Source organism: Lepidothrix coronata, unplaced genomic scaffold, assembly GCF_001604755.1.
Source record: "Lepidothrix coronata isolate B3197 unplaced genomic scaffold, Lepidothrix_coronata-1.0 Scaffold71, whole genome shotgun sequence".
NCBI lineage: Eukaryota > Metazoa > Chordata > Aves > Passeriformes > Pipridae > Lepidothrix > Lepidothrix coronata.
The window spans coordinates 3,942,494-3,968,553 of NW_016690251.1; the positions used below are offsets into that span (position 1 = coordinate 3,942,494).

The 26,060-nt window shown below is 40.2% G+C and overlaps 1 protein-coding gene across 4 annotated transcripts; it reads right to left on the reverse strand.

The window, feature by feature from the left end:
- Positions 1–1,279: 1,279 nt before the first annotated feature.
- C1D (C1D nuclear receptor corepressor) lies at positions 1,280–24,947 on the reverse strand. Of its 4 annotated transcripts, none has more exons than XM_017818813.1 (6): positions 24,833–24,947; positions 7,546–7,649; positions 6,420–6,566; positions 5,074–5,140; positions 4,554–4,609; positions 1,280–1,733 (listed from the first exon to the last, which is right to left on the reverse strand). In XM_017818813.1, the coding sequence occupies exons 3-6, from the start codon at positions 6,564–6,566 to the stop codon at positions 1,557–1,559; spliced, it is 447 nt and encodes a 148-aa protein (XP_017674302.1). In that variant the 5' UTR covers positions 7,546–7,649; positions 24,833–24,947; the 3' UTR covers positions 1,280–1,556. The 4 variants fall into 4 exon arrangements, with proteins under 4 accessions (XP_017674302.1, XP_017674303.1, XP_017674304.1 ...); XM_017818814.1 differs by lacking the exon at positions 24,833–24,947 and adding an exon at positions 14,672–14,687; XM_017818815.1 differs by lacking the exon at positions 7,546–7,649 and having other exon boundaries at positions 24,833–24,946.
- Positions 24,948–26,060: the final 1,113 nt, after the last annotated feature.

The following is a 26,060-nucleotide window of genomic DNA, read 5'->3' on the forward strand; positions in this document are numbered from 1 at the left end:
TGCACTTTTAACCTTAATTGCACAAAAAAAAAAAAAGAAAAAGAGACTCCCAAGTAGAGCAGCTTTTTTGTTTGGCATATCCATGACATTAACCTGGAGAAATAATGCATTCTCATTTTAACTTTCCACTGGTGAATGTTTATGGGCTTTTGACATACACTCACTTAAGAAGTCCTGTGGATTTGAGGCAGCGAGGTTATGTACCTACATCAAAATATATACAATTCAGTTCTCTTGTTAGCTGTATTGAAGGAATTGCTATTTATTCACAGTTTATCATAAACAGGAACATGTAAATTCTAGAGACATGCTACGTGTTTAATAAACTTGCCAATGAACTTTTACTTTCAAATATACATTTTTAGATAATCAGGGAGAGAAGAACCTTCATTTTAGTACCCAATTCAACTTAGTCCACATTCTGCACTGCACAGCTGCAGTACAATGCTGTGAGGACAGTAACCATCCACTGCACATCATCCAGCTTGCAGCTATACTGGATTCTTTGTTCTTATCATTTAGTCTTTAGCATTTCCAAACCACTTTTGTGGACTGCTACCCAAACTGCATTTTTGTGAACTAAACTGCTAATTGTCAAGCAGCTTTTAGGCAGATAATTGAGCTTTGCATTGCAGTGTATTGAGAACTAAACCCACCTATCACACCTCCTTTCCTAAAGGGCTAAGCTTCACACTGAGGAAAAATACAGTGTTTGCAAGAAAGAGCAGTGGTTTTTACTGCACCAGGGGACACTTTCCTTGATAAAGATTTGAGAAACACCAGTGGATGACCACACTCCTACCACCTCAGAGCACATTTCTCAGAGCATCAGCAGTAAGGGATGAGCACTGCGGCCAAAATTCCAACCAAGTTCCTGCATGTGCTGTTTCCTAATAGCTGTCCCCAGCCTGCTCCTTTTTTTTGGACCCTACAAACTGCCCTTAGGGGATATCTAATTTTTCCATTGACTAGACATGGGGGCTTGGAGTGGAATCCAGGCTGTTTGCTTGTGGCCCCTGAAGCTCTGTTTTCTCAGAGGGAACAGAAGTAAGGGAATATGGCATAAGTTCAAGTTCAGAAGCTGAAAAGGAAACAGTTTAACACAGTGAATAAACCTTACAAAACTCTAGAAACACAGCATTTCACACAATGCTCTTTCATAAACACCACAGACAGGATAGCATTGTTTGAAACATTTTAATATTCAGGAGATTAAGGACATATAAAAAAATGTCAATAAATCATTCAGTAGTAAAAAAAAAAATGTAAATCACAGGTATTATAAGCAAAACATCACTAATATTTATTACCAGCAAGTGTATGTCAGGTCTTTATCATTTGGGTAATGAGATGTCACTCAAACATGCATCCAATGGCACTTTTAGATACACATTCAATGCAATTGCCTCAGTGACAAGCGTTCTGCACAAAATACAGTCCTGTAAAATTCTTAAGTATAACTTAATCTGTTATACAGCACCTCCGTGAGGTGCATGCAGTATGCAAAGCAATTAAAAATAAGTACTAGGTGTCTCTAATTTATATAAAACCAAGATTTAGTCCTTCTTTCTCTTTTTTCCTTTAGCAGGAGTTTTGGAACTATGTTCATTTTCTGCATTTGGTTCCCAAAGTGCATTTTTTACAAATCTAGAAGCAGCTCCTTTATCGAGTCTGGATGCCTTTTTCTTGTCTGTTATTTCTTTGACCTTGTTCATGTATGTTCTTATTCTCTCCTAGGGAGAAAAAAAAAAAAGAAAAAGGAAAAATATATTTCAAACCATTCTTCCAAGACTGCAGCTAAAATGAATTAATGCGTAAAAGTTCTCCACACTGTACACTTCTATAATACCTAGAAGAATAGTATCATTTAAATAAATATACCAGGCTCTTTGCAAACTTGAGATATCCCCTTTAGCAAACTGTCCATCACAGGTACCTACCATACCATCTGCATGACATCCACTGTAACAGGAACACAGTGTCCTACAGACATGAAGACTCTGCATCTAATCTACACTGAAATGAGAACTGTTCTTGCAAGCAAAGTTAGAAAAATAAATTACTGAACTCAGTTTGGACTACATAAAGATGGCAAAATAATATTTAGACATGACAGATTTATAGATGAAATATACTGCCTACTGTCTACAAAAAAAAAAAAAAAAAACATTCACCACGTCCAAGCAAAGTCAGAAAGATGTTACGAGCATTACACACACAACCACACAGAAGTCTGTGGCTTAAGATCCTGAAATGGTCAAGGGGACTTACCAATGAACTTATATAAGGCAGCCTGAAGAATTTCCAGCTGTACCAGAAGCTTCTTTTATGACCATAAATAACAGAAACAGCCTGTTTCCACTGCCATTCCATAAATCAAGGGGATACTTTCTTGCCATCTTTGCCCACCATAGTCATTTGGTGTCTATGTGGAGTTTTTTTGAACAACACATGGCTTGGACTCAGCCCCACCCAAGTATACCCTCCCAGTTTAACAATCCCATTTCTGTGCCTACTCATCCTCATCTACTTCTGAAATAAATAAAGAAAATTAGAGAAAATTAACCCCTCTAAGATGGAAATCCCCCTCTGTTAAGTGCCTGCTTCTCTTCACTGAGTAGAGAGGACACTTACAGTAACTCAGTAAATTATTTAACAGTTTGGTTGACTTTTGATTTCATGTCCACATATTTAGCCTAATATAGCCTTCAAGTATAGGGCCTTTAGGTGTTAATGTAATACAAACAACAGCAACATATATCTACACAGATATGTAGCCCTTTACCTGATACCTGATTCATAAATGTGGATTAACAGAACATTTATGGCTACTGCTAAAATAAATGTTGATCTGCAACCCACACATTTCTCACACAGCCATCACCACCTCTTTGGATCTGGAACAAAAGCTACAAGACCTACACCACAGAATCTGATTTTCAAGTGTTCAGTGACCATTATAAGCAACTGTCAAAAACTTGGCCTCCCTGTCTGTAGCAAAAACACAGCTTTAATGAGGAGAGCTTTACAAGGTCTGAAATCATGATCGACTGTAATATTTCTTTGGTGGCTGAGATGGCTAATGAGAACAGATGGCAAACCTGCATGTATCAACATGGGAAAAAGGAGCTGAAAAAATGTCAGCGTGACAAAAGAAATGAATTCTGATAGCCTGAATGTGAGTTTTATTAATACAGTTTGAATTCCTGTATGTACACAAGGAGAGCAATTCTAAAAACAAAAGAATCCTGACAGAACACTCTTTTTTAATTCCCTTTCCACATGAATAAGAACATCACAATGCTCTTGGAAGGAAGGAATGTGCATTCATTCACCTTGAGGCTTGCAAAAGGAAAAGAGAGCTGGATAAGAATCTAGGCTGTGATAATTCACTCATTCTTTGGAGTTAAAACGACTGGCAGTTGTGAAGTAAAATACCAGCATAAAATATCCACAGCAGAAGAGATAAAATTTTTTAGTATCGTTAAATTAACAAAATATTCAGACACTATATAACATAGGAGGAACAAGAAACTGACTGAAAGCTCATGAAATATTAACTGATGTATTTTTTTTAAGATGATACAGTCTAGACTACTGAAAACCTCACAAAATTAAAAATAGAAATATTCTTGTTATTCAGGCTGGCTTTCCACATTTTGCAGCCCTATCTCCCATTCCACTGGTTATGTAAGGATTACATTTAAGGTGAGTATTTCACGATGGCCTGGATTTAATATTTCCATTTACACAGGAATTAAAATGGGTAGCGAGAAGTTTTGATTTCTATTTTTTCTTCAGACTAAAATGATTTGATATTTTAAGTCAGCAGAATTTTCGAGATAGCCGGGCCTTCTATACCGTAGTCATGCATCCAAATGGAACATAAAGACAAACCTAAAAGATTTATTATACGTTGTAAATATGTCACTAATGCAGAGTTACTGGACAATACACATACAACTGGTGCCAAAAAAGCTTTTAGCTTTGTTGCTGAACTGGATTCTTTACTGCTGAGAAAATGAATTAATGGAGGACTTGGAAGGGGGAGGGGGCTCTTTCCCGTCTTCGCCAGTAAATCAACCACACTCTACTTTTAGAGTCATACAAAAGTAAGAACAGGCAGTCTCAGAGATTAACATGATTCCAAGTATTTATAAGAAAAAAATGCCATACTGGAAGTTATAAATTATTATCAGACATGTAACATTTTTCCATTTAACAGATACAAGTGAAAAGCTGCTCTGTTCAGAACCCAATTCTTAAACAAAGGTGGAAAAAAAGACAAGATAAGATGATATCATTCATCATCTTGTTTTTTTCTCATTTCAGCAGACCCTACAACTTTACTTTAAACAGTACTGTTTGGAACTAAAAATATTACTTTCTTAATTTAGAGAGCCCAGCAGGGCACATAAATAGTTATATAACACCATGTAGCATATGTATGCTATTATAGCAACATATCAATATTAAATGTAGATATAAACATTTCTTAACTTCTATATGGGCTAAATGTCCTGAGCAAGATGCATGCAGTGTAAAGAACTTACCAGTTCTTGCTTCACTGGATGTTCCTTTGGATTGATTCCTTGAGTAGACAAGTATACTACAAGAAAAAAACATGAGTTTTTTGAAACTGAAGTCTGTCATGACTGAGGGCCCAGTCAAGCAGTCACATAGGAAAACTGCAGTTTCCACATAAAATTATTACTAAGAATTGAAGTTAACTATGTTGTTAAGTATCTGGCAAACTGTTATCATCAAATGTTGCAGCTAAAAACCCCCTGAATAACTAACATGATTAAACTTTCTGCCCTTAAAAGGACAGAAAAGGTTGCCACTAAAAAACAGAAACATCTTCATGCATGTACAAAGTCAGCTTTTCTAAAGATAGATTTTTGATTTGGAGTTTCAACATCATTTACCTTACGGATGGCAATAATGTGGGTCCACAGGGTAACCACAAGTTTTTAATTATTTGGCTAAAACATGATTATTTAATGTTTGCAGCTGTCTAAGTGTTCAGATAGCAATCATAAGTACTAGTCTTTCCTCCTACCACATACTTACCCCAGAACATGGAATTCAACGTGTACACCGAAACCAAATCCAGCTTTGCTTGCTCAAGAGGATCTAACTAGAATGAAAAAAAAAAGACCACCACATTTGCACATTTTTAAGTAAGCTATGCACAGATTTTTATAATTGTGAATGTATTAGTCAAAAAATACACACAGAAGGAGCACATTTTTGCACAAGTTCCCTGACACCATGTTTACGCCTATTTCCATGCCACCACAGAACCATCCTCTCCTCTCCAAGTATTCTGTAATTTTCCCAGTCTGATTTTAAATGTCACAGTCCCACACAACCAAAAGAAAAAAAAATCTCTTGGCATGTAGCTCTTGGACTACTATTCCCATAGTCAGAAATAAGTCCCTGGTTTTCCACTATAATTTAATTAAAAATAGCTGTTGCTATCAATGGAAGGGAAAAAAAAAAAAGTCTTAAGATTGCTGAAAAACTCAAATGTGAATATACAATGAATGAATGTTAGCACTACATTGTGTGTTCAGTGCATGCTGGAATATTTAGGGATGTAAAGCAAAGGAAGAATAAAGGTAATGAGGGGTTTTTTTTTTCCCCTTGACTGTCAAAGTCAATTTATTATTTCAGTCCTACAGGATTTCCAGAAACTCTGATAACATCATTGTACAGCTCACTAGTTCTAACATGGATACTGTCAAAAGATCTGTGTTCTCAAGACTGTTTTCTTCATAATTTATTTGTGTAAGAAATCCTCTTAGGATAAAGAAGCTCCCTCATGGGCTGGCTTTTTCTTGCCCTACAGAAAGAAATTACATGTTAGGCTTTAAATGTTAAAAGATAAGAGAGGCTTGTATGAAGTTCTCAGGCAGTACCTTTATGCCCTGATAAAAAGCCACATTTTAGAGACTTATGCTTATAACATACCTAGAGGAGACAGCTCAGGCTCTGCAAGTCTAGACTTCCAGAATCAGATCAATCCTCACTGCTGTCAGGTCACCTTTATATCCCCCCGGGTACACAAAGTTCCATTAAGTTTGCTGCAAGGAAGTCTGAGACAAAAACGTGAGTGCCCTCTCCATTATCAAAGAGCACTCACATGCACTTCAAGGAAGGTCAGGAATAAGCCAGAATGTCCTCTACCTAAATGACTCACTGGTAAGATCATCACTTACTAGCATGTGTTTCAGTGTTTAATTTGTAAGACTATTTGGATACCTTAGAAATGTAAGAGTTTCAAATAGTAGGTATCAAGGGTAGGAAGTGTCATATTTGTTACTGAAAACCTAACAGACCATTTTATTTCAGTTCAGGTTCCCAAGTATTCCTGTATTAACAAGGAAAAGGTTTTCAAAAGGAAGATTATTTACCTTTTGCAGAAGCTCACTCCTGGAAATGGACATCATTGTCTTCAGCATCTCATCTACAGAACCAAGAGATTTTTCAAATGCTGCGAGATAATCATGAATTTCAGTGGGGTATTCTTCTGAACTATTATCATCCTCTGACATTTCCATCTGAAAAGAGGAAACAAAACTAGTAATCCTTTTCATTAGGCACCTACAGAGTCAAAAGACTGTATTTTACAATACAAAGCATTAGCATTTATTCATTAAACATTATAAGAAATGCCTACTTGTGAAGAGTTCTAGCAAGCTATGTCAACAGTGACACAGTTAAAAGGTCCTGTAATTTCAGGGATATCTCCTGACTGCTCTGCAAAATGGCATGAAGGAGGCACTACAAATGACATGACTGTAGTACCTATTCTTGCAATGGTCCCAAAACAGGATGCAGCTTTTATGGCCTGTGATAGAAAGGAATTAGTTGCTTGTTTAAAAGAAGTGCTCTGTAAATCACACTACATAAAGAGCTACACCAAGCAACAGGCAGGACACCAGAAAAAAAACCCAAAAAAATAACAACCAAACAGGGATATGGCTTCAGCCTGTCTTAGGAACAGACATTACTTCAGCTTTACAGTGGTTATTCAGCACCAGTTATGTCAGGGTCAGTTACATCTTCCAATGCTAAATTTAGCAGTCGGTCAAAAAAAATTCTTCTTGTGAACCCTGTGTCCAGTTTTCTGAATTCTCTATGGGGTATTATAATCTGCAATATAACTCTACCCATAACAGAGCTGAGCTGATTCTGGGATTTCAGAATACTCTGGATATCTTGTAGACACATCAGTGCACAGCAACTGGGAAATAAGATGTGAAAAATCTCAAAGCAGCCCTTTTTTGATCCCAGCAGTTATAGTACCATTGCACTGGTTACTGCCAAGCCACCTGCTGGCTTATAATCAGTATCTTTAATTCCTCTCAAGTCATAAATCAGGTATTATCTTTGGGATTTAATGTTACTTAGGGCTATGTTATTTTCTACAACTTCTGTGACTGAGCAACAACTTTTGGAGTGTTCTAAGGAAAGAAGAGAAGAAATATGCAATTTTCCTGCCCCTTTGGTGAGCTGCATCAAGAATAGTGGGAGCACCTGGATCACTGCAGTCTTTCCTCCTTAGGATGAGTGTGATAATCCCACTCCCCAGCTGCTGAGTACAGAGGGCAGGAACAGGAACTGGAGAGGTTGCACTTTATCTGTGAACACAAAAGCCCTGTGGTCAGTGCAAACAGCTGTCAAATCACTGGAGTTTGTCTTAGATAACAATTTTATCTTTCCCTTTTCCTGGCAAGAGCATGGTATGTGTGAGAGAGGCTTTTTATTTATATTGCCTCTTGGAGTCAAAAAGGAAGAAGGCTGGGAGGAAAACCAGCGTGGAGCTACTCAAGCCTGTCTGCAACTCCAGTTTCAACCACACCAGTCTGATTCCAGAAATATGATCAGCCAATTAACAAGCCCAGTTTCACTGCTGTTGTTAAGAATTACAACCCTACTCAGCTGCATGACTGTTCATCCTGGTCAGAGCTGGTTTTCAGACTGTACAGAATCACAACACCAACCACAACTACTGGAAGGTCCCCTCCCTACCCCTGCACGTAATCCACACATGTAAATAATATTTCAGTCAGCTGCAGCACACCAAAGCTGACCTGGACCTACAAGATGCTGCCCACAGAAAGGCAAAATACCACTACAATTATTTCTGACATTTACAATAACACTGTGTTTAATTCTCTCCTGAGCACCTGCTCTATAAACACCCTTGTTAGGTTGATTAAAAGGGTTCAGAAACAATGTTTGTTGTTAACTTTTAGTCATATGATACATCATTAAAAAAAACCTCAAAGCTACAAAAGAAACTAGATTTTTCCAGTTATTAGTACAGTTAAGTTTGGTCAGAAGGTGTCTGTCCATACACATTTCCTACGCTTACACAGAGGGAGAGAGGTGTAATCCAATCCAAGAATAATCTGCAGAGTTTACCATCACTGCAGCACTTAACCTGCTATGGTCTTAATTTGATGGACAGGCATGAACATAGTGATAAATTCCAACTTTACTCTCTCCCTTTATCAGTGTATCCAACACCAGCAAGAATAAAAAAACAACCAACAAAAGCCTGTAGCAGGAATGTGTTATCAAAACTAACTTGAGCTGTTTTACAGCAGTTGTAAGAATAAAGTCACTAGAGGATATTTGATATTCTTTTTGGACTAAGCTAGACCTAAAGAATAAGACAGAAGAACAGGAAGATAAAAGGAAAGATAACAGATACACTTCAAAATACATTTTGCTCTGATTGTTGTCTTATGAACCAGACAAAAAAAGTTTGTCCTCATATCACAAAGTATTCATTTGACACTGTCAATTAGCAAGGAAAGGGAAAAACATGCACTGGACTTCAATGGACTTCATTGATAAGTCCAGGGAGGAGGAAGAACTTGTTGAATTTGTGTTTTCTGTTCATTTCAACAGGAACCAGCAAGTTCCTACTCCTGCTGTGTAGGGACCTCTCTCTTTTCATTACACTGTTGTTTCAGCATTGCTAATCTCCAAGTAGGATATGTTACAGTGCTGGCACATGCCAACAGTAAGGTAGCCTAAAATAATTCTGATAACATTAAACCAACAAGAGTAAAATTACACTACATCAGAAAACGTGTACACCGGAAACTCCACAAAGTTGTTTCTGCCAAAATTAATACCCAGGTTGCACAGTCACACCTGCAGAATGACAAAGCCAAGGATGGGAGGAACTGAGACCACCTCAGTGATTCTCTAAACACACCTTAAGGCTACACTGCCCTCAGTAGTTATGTCTCAGTTACTAAACCACTAACAAAACCTTCCTCAAACCTTTTCAAATGTTTCTCCATGTATTTCGAACAAGCAAATATTTAAGTCAGTTCCTGAAGTTGATGTTTACTGGACAGGTTTTCTGTTTTGAATTTACTGAATTTACTGATTTTCAAGCAGATTTTATTTGGCACAGAGATCCCACTTTAAAAATTAACAATAGTAGAAATGTTCAGATAAAAGAAGTAACAAAATCTTGCTGAGTAAGCATGTGAATAATAAGGAATTCTAAAGGAAATAACACAGCATTTTCATTATCAAGCAGTAACACTTAAGATGCAGAACACATAAGCTGTGGTTTTGTGCACAAAAGTAATACTTTACAAGATCTTTCACTATGAGAATGCAAAGGAAAGTTCACAACCCATAAACATAAGAGAAAAGAGGCCTACTTTGATCAAGGGCAAAAAAACAGTGATGAAAAATGTGGTCTGACTTCATAACATCAATCTACCAGAAACAACTTTGCCTTTTAACCCTGAGCTCAAAAACTGCCATGTAGTTATTGAGGAAAAAAACCCAAAAATATATATTTGAGGGGAAAAAGGACTTTACATTGCAAAGGTAAAGCATTTTCATAAGAAAATTTATGCACTGCATTTAGGTCTGTCAAAAAATGTTTTACAAAATGAGTTCCCACACAGGTAGAAAATTTCTGGATATACCTAAATTTCTGAAAGATTCTAAATAAATTCTCATTTATTCAGAAACATTTATGTAAACTTATGCTTAGAAAACAACTAACACCTTGTTGTCTTTGCAGTCAACATATGAATAAACATATAAACCAGAGCAAGTAATACACTGGAACCACAAAAAGGGAAGAGATGGACATTATTAATGAACCACAGAAAAGACACAAATATGAAAAGGAAAAAGAGAAAATATGTCATCTTCTGCAGTCTATATAAAGAAGACCAAACAGGTGACAATCAAAAGCAGTTTGCTGTAGTATTAATGTGGCTATTGATCTAAGATACAACCAGGTTCAATGCTGTATTAAGGAATTTTAAATAAAAACAAACAAAATACAGATGGTTGTGCACAATACAAAACTGCCCATCTTTACATTTATCTTCCAGAAGAACGAAAAGAACTGCAGACTTCTTTTAAGGAAACCACACCCATGACTGGCATACAAAGGTAAGTAAAGGAAAAAGAGAAACTGCATAAAAGCACGTGGCTTTTATGAATACTTTTTAATATATCTCGTGCTTTAACACGAGCCTTAGAAAGTAATTGCCAGCTGGCTTAAGAAGCAAAACCAAACTTCCCTTCCTGCCCACCCCCACAGCTAAACTCTGTCATACTGAAAGACATAAACTCTAATTAGGCCCCGGGTACCTCTATGAGAGATTTTGCTGAAGATAAATGGGGAAAGGAGTGGAAGCTACATGCATCTGTCAACATGGCAATAGGAAACCCCTAAAGACAATTAAAACATGCTCAGTGTTAGTGTCATGCACATGGCTTTCAACTGGAATTAAAACTGCAAGTTCAGGATAAAACCTTTGTATTTGGAATATTTTGTAACACGTACAAAAGACAAAAGTAATTTGGTGTTCTAAATACTGCAACTCACTTCACACTTCATGTTTATTCTTACATATTCCCTAAGCACTAGAAGGCCTTCTCCCCATACCGAGCTCAGATCTTTTGTTTTTTTTCAGATTATTCACCTAACAAAAATCAGATTAGACTTTCCTTCTTCCCATGGATATTTACAAATTACATAGAGAAAACCAAAACCAACCCAAAACCTTTTGCTCAGGGCATATAAAACCCGCTCTCAAATTCAAAACAAACACATTAGCAACATCAATAAGACAAATCAAATCTGTCAGCTCCTGAAAACTGGCACTGTTCTCCCTCTTGTGAGTTCTGACTCACAGCCTGCAGTGAATATAGTGGATGTGCAAGCACAGCAAAGGTGTCCCTTCTGCTCTAACACTGTAGTTCACTGCTGTGGATGTAGAACAGAACAACCAGCATCCTAATTTTAAAGCTACTGGAGATCGTGACTAAGTTCTTTGGCCACAAACCTCTTTTGGGCAGAGAAATCCACGCTTGCAAAACTCTAAGTACAAAAGGCTCTCATCTGTGACAGACACTCCTTAGTATTACTGCAGATAATAAATAATTACTTGCCCACTGGTCATCATGGTGCCTACAGATCTGTTTTGCTACTAATGCCTTTCAAGCCAGCTTGGGGCAGCTGGAGAGCACATATAGTACAGTTTTAGAGCTCTCTTGCAACACCAACTCACAATCTTGTTTGCAAGAAAGATTTCCACACCAGAAGTAAAAGGGCCTACCACAAAATATCAAGCACACACCAACAGGCTTACCTTGATCCCTTTAAAAATATCCCAACTCAAGCCATGGTAGTAAGCCAGTGCACAATTTGCACTGTACTACAAATGGGCAACAGCTGAGCAATCATTTTTAACCCTGCCTTCAAAGCCAGGATCCAGCATCAACACCTGCACAGAGCCATCCTACAAAGCAGCTCACAGCCATCAGGCTCCTGGTGACGCCTCTGAGAAAAAGTCTCTTGAGCTTCAAAGGATTTGCAAAGTTTATTCTGATCTGTCTTAAAAGGAGATTAAAATTTAAAGGGAGGGGATAATATTTTTGAGGCTCTCTTACACTTCAGCCCGTGGCAGATATCACATGAGAAAGCAGTTATCTCAGCTTGGCTCAAACAACCCACATTCACCACAACCCCATCTATATCCACACAGACCATCCCTGATGTAAACCTTCAGCTTGATCCTCACAATTCATAAAACATTTTTACTCTCTGCAATCAGCTGTCCTAAATTCCACACCTTTGATGGCAAAGTTGTTTCCTCTTCTGAACGAAACCAGTAGGTTCAGCTCCAACCTGCCAGTACCCCCATCAGTTAAGTACAATGATAAAACCATCTTTCTTTAGGTATGTCCAGAACACTCCTTCCTGAGAAGTTTTCACAAAAGCTCTCACACTCAGAACTATGCTGCCACAGCTCAGTTCAAGGCTGGGGCTCTAAAGTGATGCTAAATTTGTACATCTAAACTGGTCTTTAAAACACACACTTTTGGTTGCACTGAAGCTACCAAGTTCTCATACAGCAAAAGATGGTCTCCTTGGACAAAGCAGTTTACACACAGTGGGGACAGCAATCAACACTGAATACTTCTGTCCTACCAAATTTGCAGTGAACAGGAAAGAGCCTGCCTCCAGTCTGCAGCTCCTGTATGCTCCAAACCACGGACTTTACAACCTCTTCTAAAATTTACTGTCACTCTCCACTAGTATCAGCACCACGAATATCCAGAATTAAAACCAAGGAGTTTTTTATTTCTTTTAAACTGTTGACCACTTGCTTTGTTTCCTTTAGCCACCGGTTCTAAAATGCATGAAAAAGCACTTCCTTCTATCAGAATTCAATTTCCTCTACTTGCATTTTGTGCAGCACCTCAGCAGTTTTGAACAGTGACCTCAATGTATTTTGGCTGTTTGCTATTTAACTGTGCTAACAAGACTCTGACACTATTAAAAGCATATTTACCCATTTTTTTGGTTGAACATAACACAGTAACTGTGGGATGTTGTGTTCTAAGCGTTGTCTTCTTAGAACTTATCTCACTAATGCAAGAAAAAAAAGGCCAAAATCTTTTCTAACTGTCCTCTAAATGGAATTTAAGAGCTGATAACATGATGCAACTTCTAGAGAAATGGGAAATACTGTGTGATGGCATAACTAAGCGTGTCACATACCCCCAGGCCCTGCAGAAAGCCTCACAGCAAGCCTGCATGAAGGATGGAGAAAAGGTTACAGTGAAAATAAAGAGCTCAGATAGAGGTAATCAAGTCTGCGACCTCAAATCTTTCATAGTCTGTTATCCCATCCCCCTTGGCACCATCTTTCAAGTTAACAATATCAAGCTTCCCTCTCACCACTCAAGCAGTGACCTGCATTTCTTCTTTCTCAGCTGCCTTTTCCTTCTCTGATGCTGCAACATGTACCAGAAGCTGTGATGGCCAGTACCATTCCAGTGCACTGTTTAATTATTTACAGGAAAAGCAGATCACAGATGATTCTAAAGTGATCCTGAAAATCTTAAACCACTTCAAAGAGAAAAGGCACTTATCTGAAAGGTTTGTGTGACTTCTGCACTGCATTTCTAACAGGAAGCCTAAAAATTCTACCAATTACTTTCAAGTTTCTTACATTCTGGAGTAGAGCCTTGTGTTGAGCATTTTCTAATTTCTTTAGCAAGGGTCACACTCCCATGGGATTAGCAATATCCAGGTATTTTACATTGTTATTTTATATTTTTAAAAACAAGAAATGCGCCAGACACCTTTCAATTTTGATTTTACAACCCAGATATTCCATTTTTGTTTGTCTCAGAAATTAGGCCTTTAAACTGGCGTAATGTAAATTTTAATTTGCAAGCCAAAGTCTCTTCTAAGCTTTAGAAAGCTGTTACAAAGTGTAAGGAAGGCAACATTTTCACCCTTTCAGCAACACGAGAGAACTGGAACAAGACCTATTTTGTTACAAAGTACTCGAGCTTAGTAGTTTTAAGTACCACCTACCTTTCTGTTAAAGGAAAAAGAGTGCTGCCGAACTACTTTAGCCACGGCCTGTACATGAAAACTGTATCTTGTCTTTCAAACAAACACTCCTCTTACAACAGCTAACAAGTTCTCAAGGCTCCTCAAGTCTATTTTTAACAGGAATAAAACAATTTACTGCCTACAGCACAGCCTAAAAAAAAAAACAAACAAACAAAAAAAAAAAAGCCAGTATTCCACATTCTCTTTTTCGTGGATATGTAAGCAAAGCCTATAGTCCATAGTCTCTTTTTCATGGCTATGTAAGCAAAGCCTATAGTCCATATTCTCTTTTTCATGGCTATGTAAGCAAAGCCTATAGTCCATATTCTCTTTTTCATGGCTATGTAAGCAAAGCCTATAGTCCATATTCTCTTCTTCATGGATATGTAAGCAAGTCACGCATTAAAACATGTCAAGCCATGTAATGCCACGTGCATTAAACAACCAAGGCCAGGTTGGATGGGGCTCTGTGCAACCTTGGCATAGGGGAAGGTGTCCCTGCCCATGGCGGGGGGGTTGGAACGGGATGACCTTTGAGGTAACCCTTCCAACCCAAACCATTCCATAAACTGCGTTCATCACGCCCACAGCCAACACCAGCAGCGCACACCACGTGTCCCCCCCCCTTGTGCGCGGCCACCAGCGGCCCTGACTCCCGACAACGCGCTTCCCTCTTTGCCAAGGCCTCGGGAAAGCCCTAAGACCCCGGGAGGCTCCGGGGGGACACACACGGGGGTCTCTCCCCGCTCTTACCTGGGGCGCGGGGCACTCGGGAACAGCGGCAGCGGGGCGGGAGCGGCGCCGGCGCCCGGCGGTGACGCCACGGGGCGGGACCGGGATACGGGAAAGGGGAGGGATGTGAGGAGCCACCCGAGAGGGGAAGGGAGGGCCGGAGGTTCGTAAATAGGGTGACAGCGGTCGGAGGGTCCGCGGACAGTCAGAAAGTTATACACTTGGCGCGGAAATCGGTGTAAGTCAGTCCCCGAGCTACTGTGTAAGCGCACGGCAGTGCTGCTGGGATAACGGGGTGGGGCGAAAGGGAAGGGAGGAGGAGGTGGATGGATGGAGAGAGAGAGAGAGAGAGAGAGAAAGAAAGATGAATTAAAGAGGGGGGAGAAAAAAAGGAAGAAAAGGAAAGAAAAAGAAAAGAAAGGGAAAGAAAGAAAGATGAGTTGGGGGGGGGGGAGAGAAAAAAAAAAAAAAATGGGAGAGAGGAAAAAAGAATCATAGAATTAGCCGGGTTGGAAGGGACCTCTGAGATCATCAAGTCCAACCCTTGAAGAAAAAGAAGAAAAGAAAAGAAAAAAAGAAAAGGAAAGGGAAAAGGATGGGAAAAGGACAAGGAAAAAGGAAGAAACAAAGAAAAAGAGAAAATAAAAGCAAAAGAAAAATAAGAAAAGAAAAGGAGAATACAAAAGGGGAAAAGAAAAATAAAAAAAGAAAAGAAAAAAAAAGAAAGATAAATCAGTCCTAGTCCTGGTTCCAGTGTCGATCCAGCTGATGGGATGTCCAGGGCCCTGGGGGACACTGCCCAGCTTTGGAGGGAATTGCTTTATAAGGACAAGTTTCTCTGCCCTGAAGAGGTTTCTCTCTTTCTAGTCAAATTATTTACCATGCACAGTCCATTCTTTCAGACCTTTCTGGAAATGAGGCAGAGGGCTTTGGGGATCTTGAGGTGTCTTGATCCCCCCTACAGTCCATGCCCACTTCTTGGCCTCATTCCTGCACTCGGGCTGTACCGTGTCGTGCTTATCTCTAGGAACTACAGCAAGGATGTTTGCCCCAGAACTGATGATTCAGTTGGCTCCAAAGCCATCCAGTTATCAGTGTTTAAGACATACACATTAGCCCCTTGTCTTCTGGGATTCTACAGTGGGGAGGGAGATGCTCTTTTGAGGCAGAAAACACGCTTTCCAGCAGCCATCTCCTCTGGGTGGAGGAGGTAAACAGCTGGCACAACACGTCTCCAGCTGTTCCCAAGCATTCCCAATTGCTTCCTGGAAAAAGGGAGGCACAAACTGAGTTTAGAGATGGTACCCAAATCCCAGACATCACACGGGGGCATCCCAGCGGATCAGTGCCTGTTCCTGCCTGAGGCTCCACATCTTCGCCTCACCCTCGAGTGAGGGTCGGTTTCTAATGATTGTGTTTTCCACTGTGTTTCTCCTCAAGTCCAGAGGAGGCCACCAATATGATTAGAGGGACAGAGCACCTCTCCTATGAGGGAACTGGGATTGTTGAGCCTGGAGAAGAGAAGGCTTAGGGGTAACCTAACTGTGGCCTTCCAGTACCTGAAGGGAGCCTAAGAGAAAGATGGAGAGGGACTGTTTGCATGGACATGGAGTGAGAGAACAATGGGGAATGGATTCAAACTGACAGAGAGTGGGTTCAGATTGGATATTAGGAAGAAAGTCTTGACTGTGAGGGTTGTGAGGCACAGGTTGCCCAGAGAAGCTGTGGGTGCCCCATCCCTGGAAGTGTTCAAGGCCGGGTTGGATGGGGCTCTCAGCAAGCTGGTCTGGTGGAAGGTGTCCCTGCCTATGGCAGGGGGGTTGGAATTAAATGATCTTTAGGGTCCCTTCCAACCCAAACTATTCTATGATTCTTTAAGATTTCAGCAAATAAATCCAGGTTCAAAACACAGTGGAGTAATAGTGTTCCACTGCGAGAGCTGGCTGACTGGATGATGGCACCAACACATCTGTGGCTCCCAAAGATAAGATCTGCTTTTTACGTATTTACATTCTGATAAATAGTGAAACAGAAGTCAGTATCTGCATCAAAAATACTGCCATTACTTGCCAAAGACCTTTTTCCACCCCCTTTCTATTCAAACAGTCTTGTTTGAAGCTTCTTGTAGCTCAAGTCTGCAGCCTGTCTCCTCCAAGGCAGATCAAGATAAGATCACTGGAATGCTTCAGGGAAGAGGGCCTGCTCTCAACTGTAGGTTATGCAGGAGTGTGTATGTGGCTGATTAAGTCGTGGCTGGTTGCCTGAAGGGAATGTGCTGAGCTGGCTTGCTCAGTATCAGGGTTTCTAGAGGAAGAGAAGAACAGGTCCAGCCTGGAGAAGGACGAGGCTGGGGAAAGTGGAATTGTGTTTCTGAAGGGAACAGGAGTAGAAGTTTGGGGTCTTGTCTAGCTTCAGTGCACCTCCCTGCACCTTCAGTGCAATTTAAAATGCTGCAAAAGTGAGCTTCCTTTTAATAAGCTGGCTTACATCTGAGTGCTATCCTATGTTGTTCTAATTGAATCAGTATGAACTGCGAATAAGAGTCTCCCTACTCCCAGTTGGAAGCATATCTAAAGATCTTCAGATGGAGTAGTTACTTGTTTACATCTTGTCGGTCTCCTTTTCCTCCAGGAGATTTGGAGGTTTAGGTTCTCAGTTTCAACCAAAAAGGGCTGAAAAGGCAATACAAATATATATATATATATGTATTTATAACAGAGTATTTATGAAAGCAGCAAACATAGGGCTTATTTAAGAACCTTTCAGCTGTATGTGGGACACACATACAGATAGTAGAATCACTGGGGTAGGGAATAACATCCCTACTCTCTGCTAATATTTTAGGGTAATAACAATACATTTAGCTGAATTTTCATAACCGTTTCTTATTTTCAAAAAACACATTCTTAGTTATTTTCTCATGTTCATTTTTTTCTAGTATAACTACAGAATTATGCAGTGTAGGTAAAAGGGAATTTAGGAGAGATTTTTTTTTTTTCCCAAAAAAAGTCAGAAATGCAAGCCTGAAGGGTAGCAGAGAATTAGCAAGACCTGCACTCATAAATAAAATAATACTTTGCAGTTCCAGTGCACCAAGTGCCTACAAGGATGTTAGAACACTTAACATATGTTTAGTTCATTCTTACCTCAATATTCACATGTCACAGGTTGGGAAATACAGGGAGGGAAGCTGATAGACTAATTGATTTACCGAATGTTAGGTAGGAATTGTTGCCAGAGTCTTATTTCCTAAACCCAATATTTTGTTTCAATTACAAGATCAAAGGAAAATGCAACACATGCTGATCAATGTTCAGATTCAGCCAACTCTGTTTGCAGAAGATTGTAACCATGTAAAGCATTAATGCAGTACAGGTTGTACTCGGTATTTCTTGATCATACAGTGTGGCTCTGTCTCCTTCTACTGGTTTACATTTGTTATAGATGTGCTACTACTGGCTCCAGACTACTGCAGATTTATACTTTTGTTCATTTAACTGGAGTTCCTACACTGGTACCACAAGTCTTGGAATTTCTTGAGACAGTTCACTCAGGGGATTATTAGGTATATAAGCATTCATTTTCTGCTTAAAATGGCTGTACTGATTGTTTGGCTTTCAAGAGCAGAGAGCGAGGAGTTAAGAATTTGCATTTATCCCAGCCAAAATCTGATTGAGATACAGCTCATATAATTCAATTGGTTTATGCTGGTGCCACTCTGAAAATATATTATTATTTTATATATGGATATCTATACAAAAATCTATCCAAGAAAAGCTATATTGCCATCTGGTACTTAATGGAAGCCATTTCATTTGAGAGGCCTCTGAATGATTATTGATTTTTCTCTATCATTCCCAAACCAACAGAAAAACAACCCTGAATATTTTCTCCAAAGTAGTCAAAGTGACAGGCATCTTTAACTTAATTACTGCTTTATTATGATGTATCTCATTCACTGTACATACTATATAATGACTCCTGAGGAGTTAATGTTCTTTGTGGAGCAGATATGGAGGCCAAATCCTGTATTCTTGACCTCACTGGAATCATTATACAGCCTGGATCATGCAAAGCGTGATGCACAGACCAGTTGTGGCTACTCCAACTCCCAGAAATAGTGCCACTGAAAAATCTTTGGGAGATGCTCATGTAGAAGACAAGGTAAATTTTTAAAAAATGCTGTGAATATGGTGTGAATATAAGGCAGGTTGCTAGAAGCTACTTTTAACAAAAGGGTTAATAGATCATTAGCAGGATAAAAATGCAGACTCTAAACCAGACCAAAAGCAAAAGGTGGTTGCAATAAGCATCTGTAGTCATCCTAAGGGAGAAAATAAAGCACTAGAATTGCTTTGTCTGCAAGTCCAGCTTTCTCTGACACTAATCGCTCCTTTTGGCCTTCTAATGTGGGTCTAAATGAGAGCATCAGAGACACTTCATTAAATTATTCAGCCTTTCTAAGTAGACACTTTTATCAGGTGTCCACCATAAGCCCTTTCTAGCAATTACTGGGAAGCCAGTACATCCAAACACAGAGAACATTCCCTTTTAGTCTGTGAGTCTCTGTCTTAAACCTCTAGAGATTCAGCAACCATGTTGAAAATGCTAAACCAATGCAGATTTACATGGGATTAAATCAATGAGAGTATAGCTACACTGTCTTGAGACTACACTGAGAAATTTTGTTTTACCTCTGGTCGGTCTGTAGCTTATGTTTAAAGTGTCTAAACTTGTGCAGCGTCAGATTTTAAACTGTTTCAAGAGTTAGTCTGCACCTGCGTCACCTGAGCTACAAACTGTTTCGTGACAGTTCTTGGCCTAGCATGTTTAAAATCAAGTTATAGCCAAAGTACAGGTAAAAGCAGAGTATGAAACAGTACCTTTTAAAATGCCAGGTCAGGGCGAGCTGACCAGTTTGAGAGCTGTTAATGTGTGTGTGTAGCACACTTGTGTCTGAAGGGTCTCAGCCACCTTGGGCATTCTGGGACAGGCGTTTTGTGTTTGTGAGGGCCCATTTCTTTGCAGTGTCATCTGATGAATTTGCAATCCCGATGTGTGGGCAGACCAGCAAACTGCCAGAAGAGGGTGTAGCAGGAGTGAGCCGAAGCACGAGCATCCTCCATCTGCTCACCAGTACCTGCCGGCTGATGTGTACTTGCCCCCCTCGGTGGAAGATGTTTCCTGTGGTAAATCAGAAGGCAAACATTCCTAAAAGGACAGTGACAGGCAGCTGCCTGGCTCGATGCCATTTTTGTGGTAATTTATGCCTCTGCCTGAATTCTGCTGAGACCAGACATGTGCAGGGAGGGAGGGCAGGGATGGAGATTTTAGGGTGATTTATTGTGATGCAGATGGTGAGACCAGGAGGAGAGACCAAGGTATCTGGCTGCCAGGTTTGTTTTTCTTACCTACAGAGTAAGAAGGGGAGAGAGTCTCAAGGCTAACCCAAAGGGATTTCTTACATCTTCAGGAACTAAAAAACCTGTAGCAGTGACATTAAGACAGTGGAAAAGAAGTGTAACATCCAAAATTTTCCATGCTGTGATACAGTTTGCTGAATTTAGGGACAACATATGTGGATGCCTAAGCCCAGGTGAACTTAGACTCACCTTTCAGTTAAAATGCTCTGGAAATACCTTTTTTTCTGCACTCAAATTAAATTAGAATGGCTTTAAACCTGCTAAACACAGAGTCTTTTTTCTTATGAAAACATAACATTTCTAATCAAAATACAGATGTAAAAGTACATGGAAAGAGGGAAACTGAGCTTGATGGAGCTTTGTTTTAGGGAGGAAAAATAATATAATTCAATAAGACTGGCTTAAACCCTCTGATTAAAGCTTTTTTAACATAGATAGGGAGGATGAGATCTACACTGAGATAGTGATAGTTAGTACAGATCAAAAGAGCTTGTGTTCATGCCAACTAGATTAAATGACAGGATGTGGGGAAGTGCTGGGTACCATATCTGGTTACTAAACATACAAGGCTTTATTCCCTATATATCAGGTTATATGCATTTATATATGGAAATTATAGAAATAAATTGAAAGCAATCTACCATGTGTAGAGTATTTGTTCTGATACTGTTCTAAGATTGCATTTCTTCTAATTAGTATGTAAAGCTTTAATTTTTTTACAGCTGTCTCTCTTACTAAGATTGTAGAAGTAAATTGTATTAGAAATTGAGGTTTATTTTTAAATGCATTAGCATTCCACTGGTCTCACCTGATAACTTCTGTGCATAAATTCAATAGAACCATGTATTTTATATTCCAACTTTGTTTCAGCAGGAAGCCTAGAACAACTTTAGTAGTAAATTAAACTTAAGGCCCAAATTGTAGTTGTCATTTCAGAGGGGCTTTTGTTAATATTTATTTATCTGCACCTGGCCCCTGAAGAGGCAGGATAAGGGACTGGAAGAGTCTTTTGCCTAATCCAGTGTGGCTGCTCTTGTGTTTCTTATACACTCTGCAACAGAAGGAGGTGGGAGGAAGGGAATGTGAATGTCAGGAAGGGAAAACACTGCTGGATATGAAGATGCCACAGGGCTGTGCCACCACACACTTCTGCAAGGCAGGAGTGTCTGTCCCTCACATCTGCTGAACAGGCCACAAAGTCCTGCCTGGTTGACCTATGCCAGAAAGAAACATAAAGGAGAGTTTCTGTCATCCCTGCAGGAAGACTGATGACCAAAAATGAAATGGTTTAGTGTGGAATGCAACTGAACTGAACGGATTTCATTACCTGCACCTGACTTTTACTGCTGTTTTTCATTGTTGCTGCAGTGCTGCATCTAAACCTGAGCCTCATGGTGCTCCAAGCTGGGAATACTCCTAAGAAGATTGTCTCTCTTCCAGAAACATGAAACAATAAGCAAAAGACAAAAAATTAAGAGAGGAGGAGGAAAAATCCTTTAGTACACTGAGGACATAGCTAGTGTTGAATAAATCCCTGTCAGACAGATGCAGGACAGGCTGGAGCAACATGCCAGGATAATGAGAGCCAGAAACAGCTACAACAGCAGAAGAAGAGGTGCAAGGTTCCACTATGCTTTGTGACACAGGGATGGAGGCAAGAAGGGACAACTCCCTTAGCCTTCCCAGCAATCCCACAAACAAGAACAACTCAAGGTTTGTGTCACATGTCTGTGCAAAGTAAGGATAAAGAAGCGTTTTTGTGCTGATGCAAATGTTCCCACAAAAAAAATCAGGTCCTTGATGTTTTAGGTAACACAAATTTTGCCATTGGTGGGTTTTAATGTAAGCAGCCTCCTCCTGTAAAAGAAAGAACTGGAAGCAGCAGGGACGTGGAGACCTAACTAATAATTTACTTGAAAAAAAAAGTAATTTCAGCTGCAAGGCTGTAACAGTCAGTCTGACAGTGGGCAACTGATACAATGCAATCTGTAAACAGGTTGAGCTGCTGTTTCTGAGCCACTGCCACAGGAAAAGGTTCCATCAGGTTTTGATTGCTGTGCAGTCCTGTGGGCCTTACTGCCATTCTGCAAGCCACACATCCTCTGGCTTCAGAGAATGTCTTAAATTTTCATAACCTTAAAATCCCAAGCAACCTAGGAGAGTTTGCCTGTGCTTGTTTTATTTATGTTGCCGATGGGCTTTTCATAGTGAGAAAAAATATTCAGCTTCACTGCCATGCTTAAGAATCATGTAATCAAACAATTGTTTAGGATGGAAAAGACCTTGAAAATCGTTGAGTCCAACCATTAACCCAACACTGCCAAGTCTACTACCACTAAACCATGTCCCCAAGCACCACATCTACATGTCCTTTAAATACATCCAGGGACTCCACCACTTCCTTGGACAGCTTGTTCCAATGCCTGACCATCCTTTCCATAAGGAAATTTTTCCTAATATAGAATCTAAACCTCACCTGGCACAACTTGAGGCCATTTCCTCTTGTCCTATTGCTTGTTACCTGAGAGAAGCCAGCCTTCATCTCACTACAACCTCCTTTCAGGTAGTTGCAGAAAGCAATAAGGTCTCCCCTGGGCCTTCTTCAGGTTAAACAACCCCAGTACCCTCAGCTACTCCTTGTAAGACTTGTGGTCTTCTACTAAAGACTGAGGCAAAAAAGGCATTAAGTACCTCAGCCTTTATCGTCATCCTTTGTCACTATGATTCCTCTGGCATCCAATAAGGGATGGAGATTCTCCTTAGCCCTCCATTTTTTGTTAATGTATTTATAGAAGGATTTTTTATCGTCTGGCGGTAGCCAAGTTAAGTTCCAGCTAGGCTTTGGCCCTTCTAATTTTCTCCCTGCATAACCTCATGAAATCCTTGTAGTCCTCTTGATTTGCCTGCTCCTTCTTCCACGGGTCAGAATCTCTCTTTTTTTATGCTGAGTTCCAGCCAAAGCTCTTTGTTCAGCCACACACTTCAGGAACCTTCTAAACTGTTTCCTCTCTGCTGTACTGTATTTCCAGCAGATGTCTGGGAAGTCCCCCATAAGAACAAGGAGTAGCACTTGCGAGACTTCTCCCAGCTGCTTATGGAATATTTCATCTGCCTCTTCATTCTGGCTAACAGACTCCCACCAGGATATCTGCCTTGTGGGTGGGCCTTCTCCAGTTCTTACCCATAAAGGCTCAACCTCATCATCACCATCATTAAGCTCCAGACAATCAAAACACTCCCTAACATACAGGGACACCCCAGAAGAAGGTCAGGGTGTAATGCAGAGTCTATCAGCCTTGGGTGGCCTCCTGCCACAATGAAGCGTATTACAGGGAAGAGATACTCTGCTGTGATCCCCTTTTCCACAGGATCCTGCAAAACTTCCCTGCCAATTGCTTCATTGGTGGCTGAGGAGGAGGCAGGCCAGAGCATGGGGCAGATCCTCACTGCCCTTGAGACCCTGGATACTCTTTCAGCCATCAAGCAACACTGACCCACTTCCAGTGTCCTGTGTGGATGACGCTGTACAATTGCAAGGGCAGGATGTGCTGTGGGAAGCAGGTCCTCCCAAAAAGACCAGCAAAGAATGGAAGCGTTCTATGGCCAAGGCCGTCACCAAGTTGCCAAATAGCTCTGGCCCAGTTCCACAGAAATCCCACCTGGTCTTTCCTCTGGGCTGAACCTGCACTGCCACGGGCAGTCCCACAGCTTTACACTGCACTCCAAGGGATTCAGCTCTTGGCTCCTGCCTGAGTCAACAGCTGCCCTTGCCCAAAGTACTGGGACTTGGGTTTGCTACTACAAAATATTTTGCGTGCACAAAGGCTTTAAATACACGCTAAACATACAGACTGTGGTCTGGACATTCTTTGAGGAGTGGGCAGTTGTTCTGCTCAAGAGTGCAGACTATTGAAAATTCAGCAGTAACAGCATCAGGAGTAAGAAAATGCAGGCTTAATAATAGGAGAAAAAAAAGTAGTAAATCAATGTATTTTTCTGGCAGTTTGTCAATACCAACTTTAGACATCTTCATTATAGTGATGAATATGCAGGCCACAAGTTAATAGCTTCTTACTTATAAATTAGTCATCTTAGCCAAACAATCCCTGTTTGCTATCAAATCTACTTGATGGCAATAATTTAGAGAAGATGAGCTGAACTGTATTGACAAGCTGTATCTGCTGGCTCTGGAGAACAGATGTCTTTCTTTTTCTATGCAATTCCCTGTCTTCCTTCTGTGCACCAGTTCCATAATGTCACTAACAGAATCGGTGGTTGTGGAGAGGTGAGGGCACCATATTGTAGCTTCCCATACAGAGTTATAACTTGCCTTACTTTGCTTAAAATTCAATCCAAGTCATGGCTAAACTGTAAATTACTTTTTTTTCTTTTTTTTGGTGATGAAAACTATATATTGTGGGCCAAATACTGACTACATACATGTGCAGAAACCTTGGAGGGCTGCAATTTCCAAGGACAGGTACAAACAGTGAAATTAAAAGTAACTATATTGATGTGGAAAAAAAAAAAACAAAACACCAACAAACAAACCTGATTTGTAGTAGTTGGGGATTTGGACAACACCTGGCTAACAAAACAAAACAAAAAAACAAAACAAAACAAAAAAACCAAAACCAAACTAAAACACAAACAAACAAACAAACAAACAAAAAAAAAAACAAAAAAAGAAAATAAACAAACAAACAACCAAAACCAAAACCAAACAAAAGCCCCCCCCAAAAAAAGCACAAACACGTACTTATATTCTGGCTGCAGCCTTGCCCATAAACAGATTTTTCTCTTCCATGAGCACACAGGGGTGTTTTGCACAGGAAACAAGGGACAGCTGCCAAGCAGATACACTTGTTCAATGTGGTCACTCCAAACTGGGTAGCACATTCCATTCCCTGGCCCTGGGCGAGGCAGGGGTTTTCCAGAGCTCTCCCGGTTGCTGCGTCACAGAGGATTTGGCCCCTGTGCGTTACATCTCTGATGCATTATGATTTTATTTAGAACACACTTCAGCTCTTCAGCCTCCAGGCTGCAGAGGCAAGGTGCCAGTCTTCAGCAAGAGGGGGAAGGACTATAAATAGAGCAGGCAAGGCTGCCACAGGCAGCTTTTGGTCTGCTTAACTTTCTTGTTTAGCCTGCAAGAAGCAGAAATCCAATCTGCTGAGGAGATAAGGCACAGTACAGGCACTAGCAACAGCTCTTCTCTCCAGTCACTGACTGTCTCTCATTCTCTAGGTACAGGGATACAGAGATACAGCCACTTACCTTTAATGAACAAGGACAGCACTACCTTCCATCTGTGCTTCCCCCCCAGCTCTCTTGGCTTTTTGCAAGCTCTTGCCACGCAAACTGTCAGGTATTTTCATGAAATCAGCTACTCACGAGGGAAATGTTCCTTCATTTTCGAAACAAGAAACAAAATGAATCCCAAAATTAAGTACACAGAGGTAACACGCATTTCATCTTTCTGAGGCCCACAGAGCTTTAAGAAATGCTGTTTATTAGTTCTTACTCTGATTTGTATCCCCATCACGTAGGCTCACTAGATCTCCCTGGTGTTGTGTGTATAAGGAAGGGATATTTTTGCTGCAGGACAAGTACATAAAAATAGCACCAAGAGCCCAGTCCTGAACTCAAGAGGTCTTTGTTTTCCCTCAGAGGTACCTACACTGAGAGCTTTTTCATCCCTTACTCTGTGCTTGATTCTGTTACTATTAAAGAGAGAAACCATATTTCTACTGATTTCCACTGCCTAGCCCACCTTTCAGTGAGTATATTTTATTTACAGCACAAAGCTCATGGAGGTCGTCTTTGAACAGTGCATTTTAGACTCAAAGCACTTGAATTGATTCTTTGAACTCCACACCAGATTGCATTGCAGAGCAATGGTTCCCCCCATTCCCTCCTGCTGGGATGCACCCTAAGAGGGACAACATTTAAAATAATTTCAGAATATGCTCTCAGCATTACACTAT

What these genes read in the sequence shown, in the direction of transcription:
- C1D (XM_017818813.1), bottom strand. Translation starts at nt 6,566, where the DNA reads ATGGAAATGTCAGAGGATGATAATAGTTCAGAAGAATACCCCACTGAA. An exon ending in GTTGAATTCCATGTTCTGGG is followed by an intron (nt 4,610 to 5,073) that starts GTAAGTATGTGG and finishes TTTTTCTTGTAG; the next exon opens with TATACTTGTCTACTCAAGGA. An exon ending in ATCCAGTGAAGCAAGAACTG is followed by an intron (nt 1,734 to 4,553) that starts GTAAGTTCTTTA and finishes TTTTCTCCCTAG; the next exon opens with GAGAGAATAAGAACATACAT.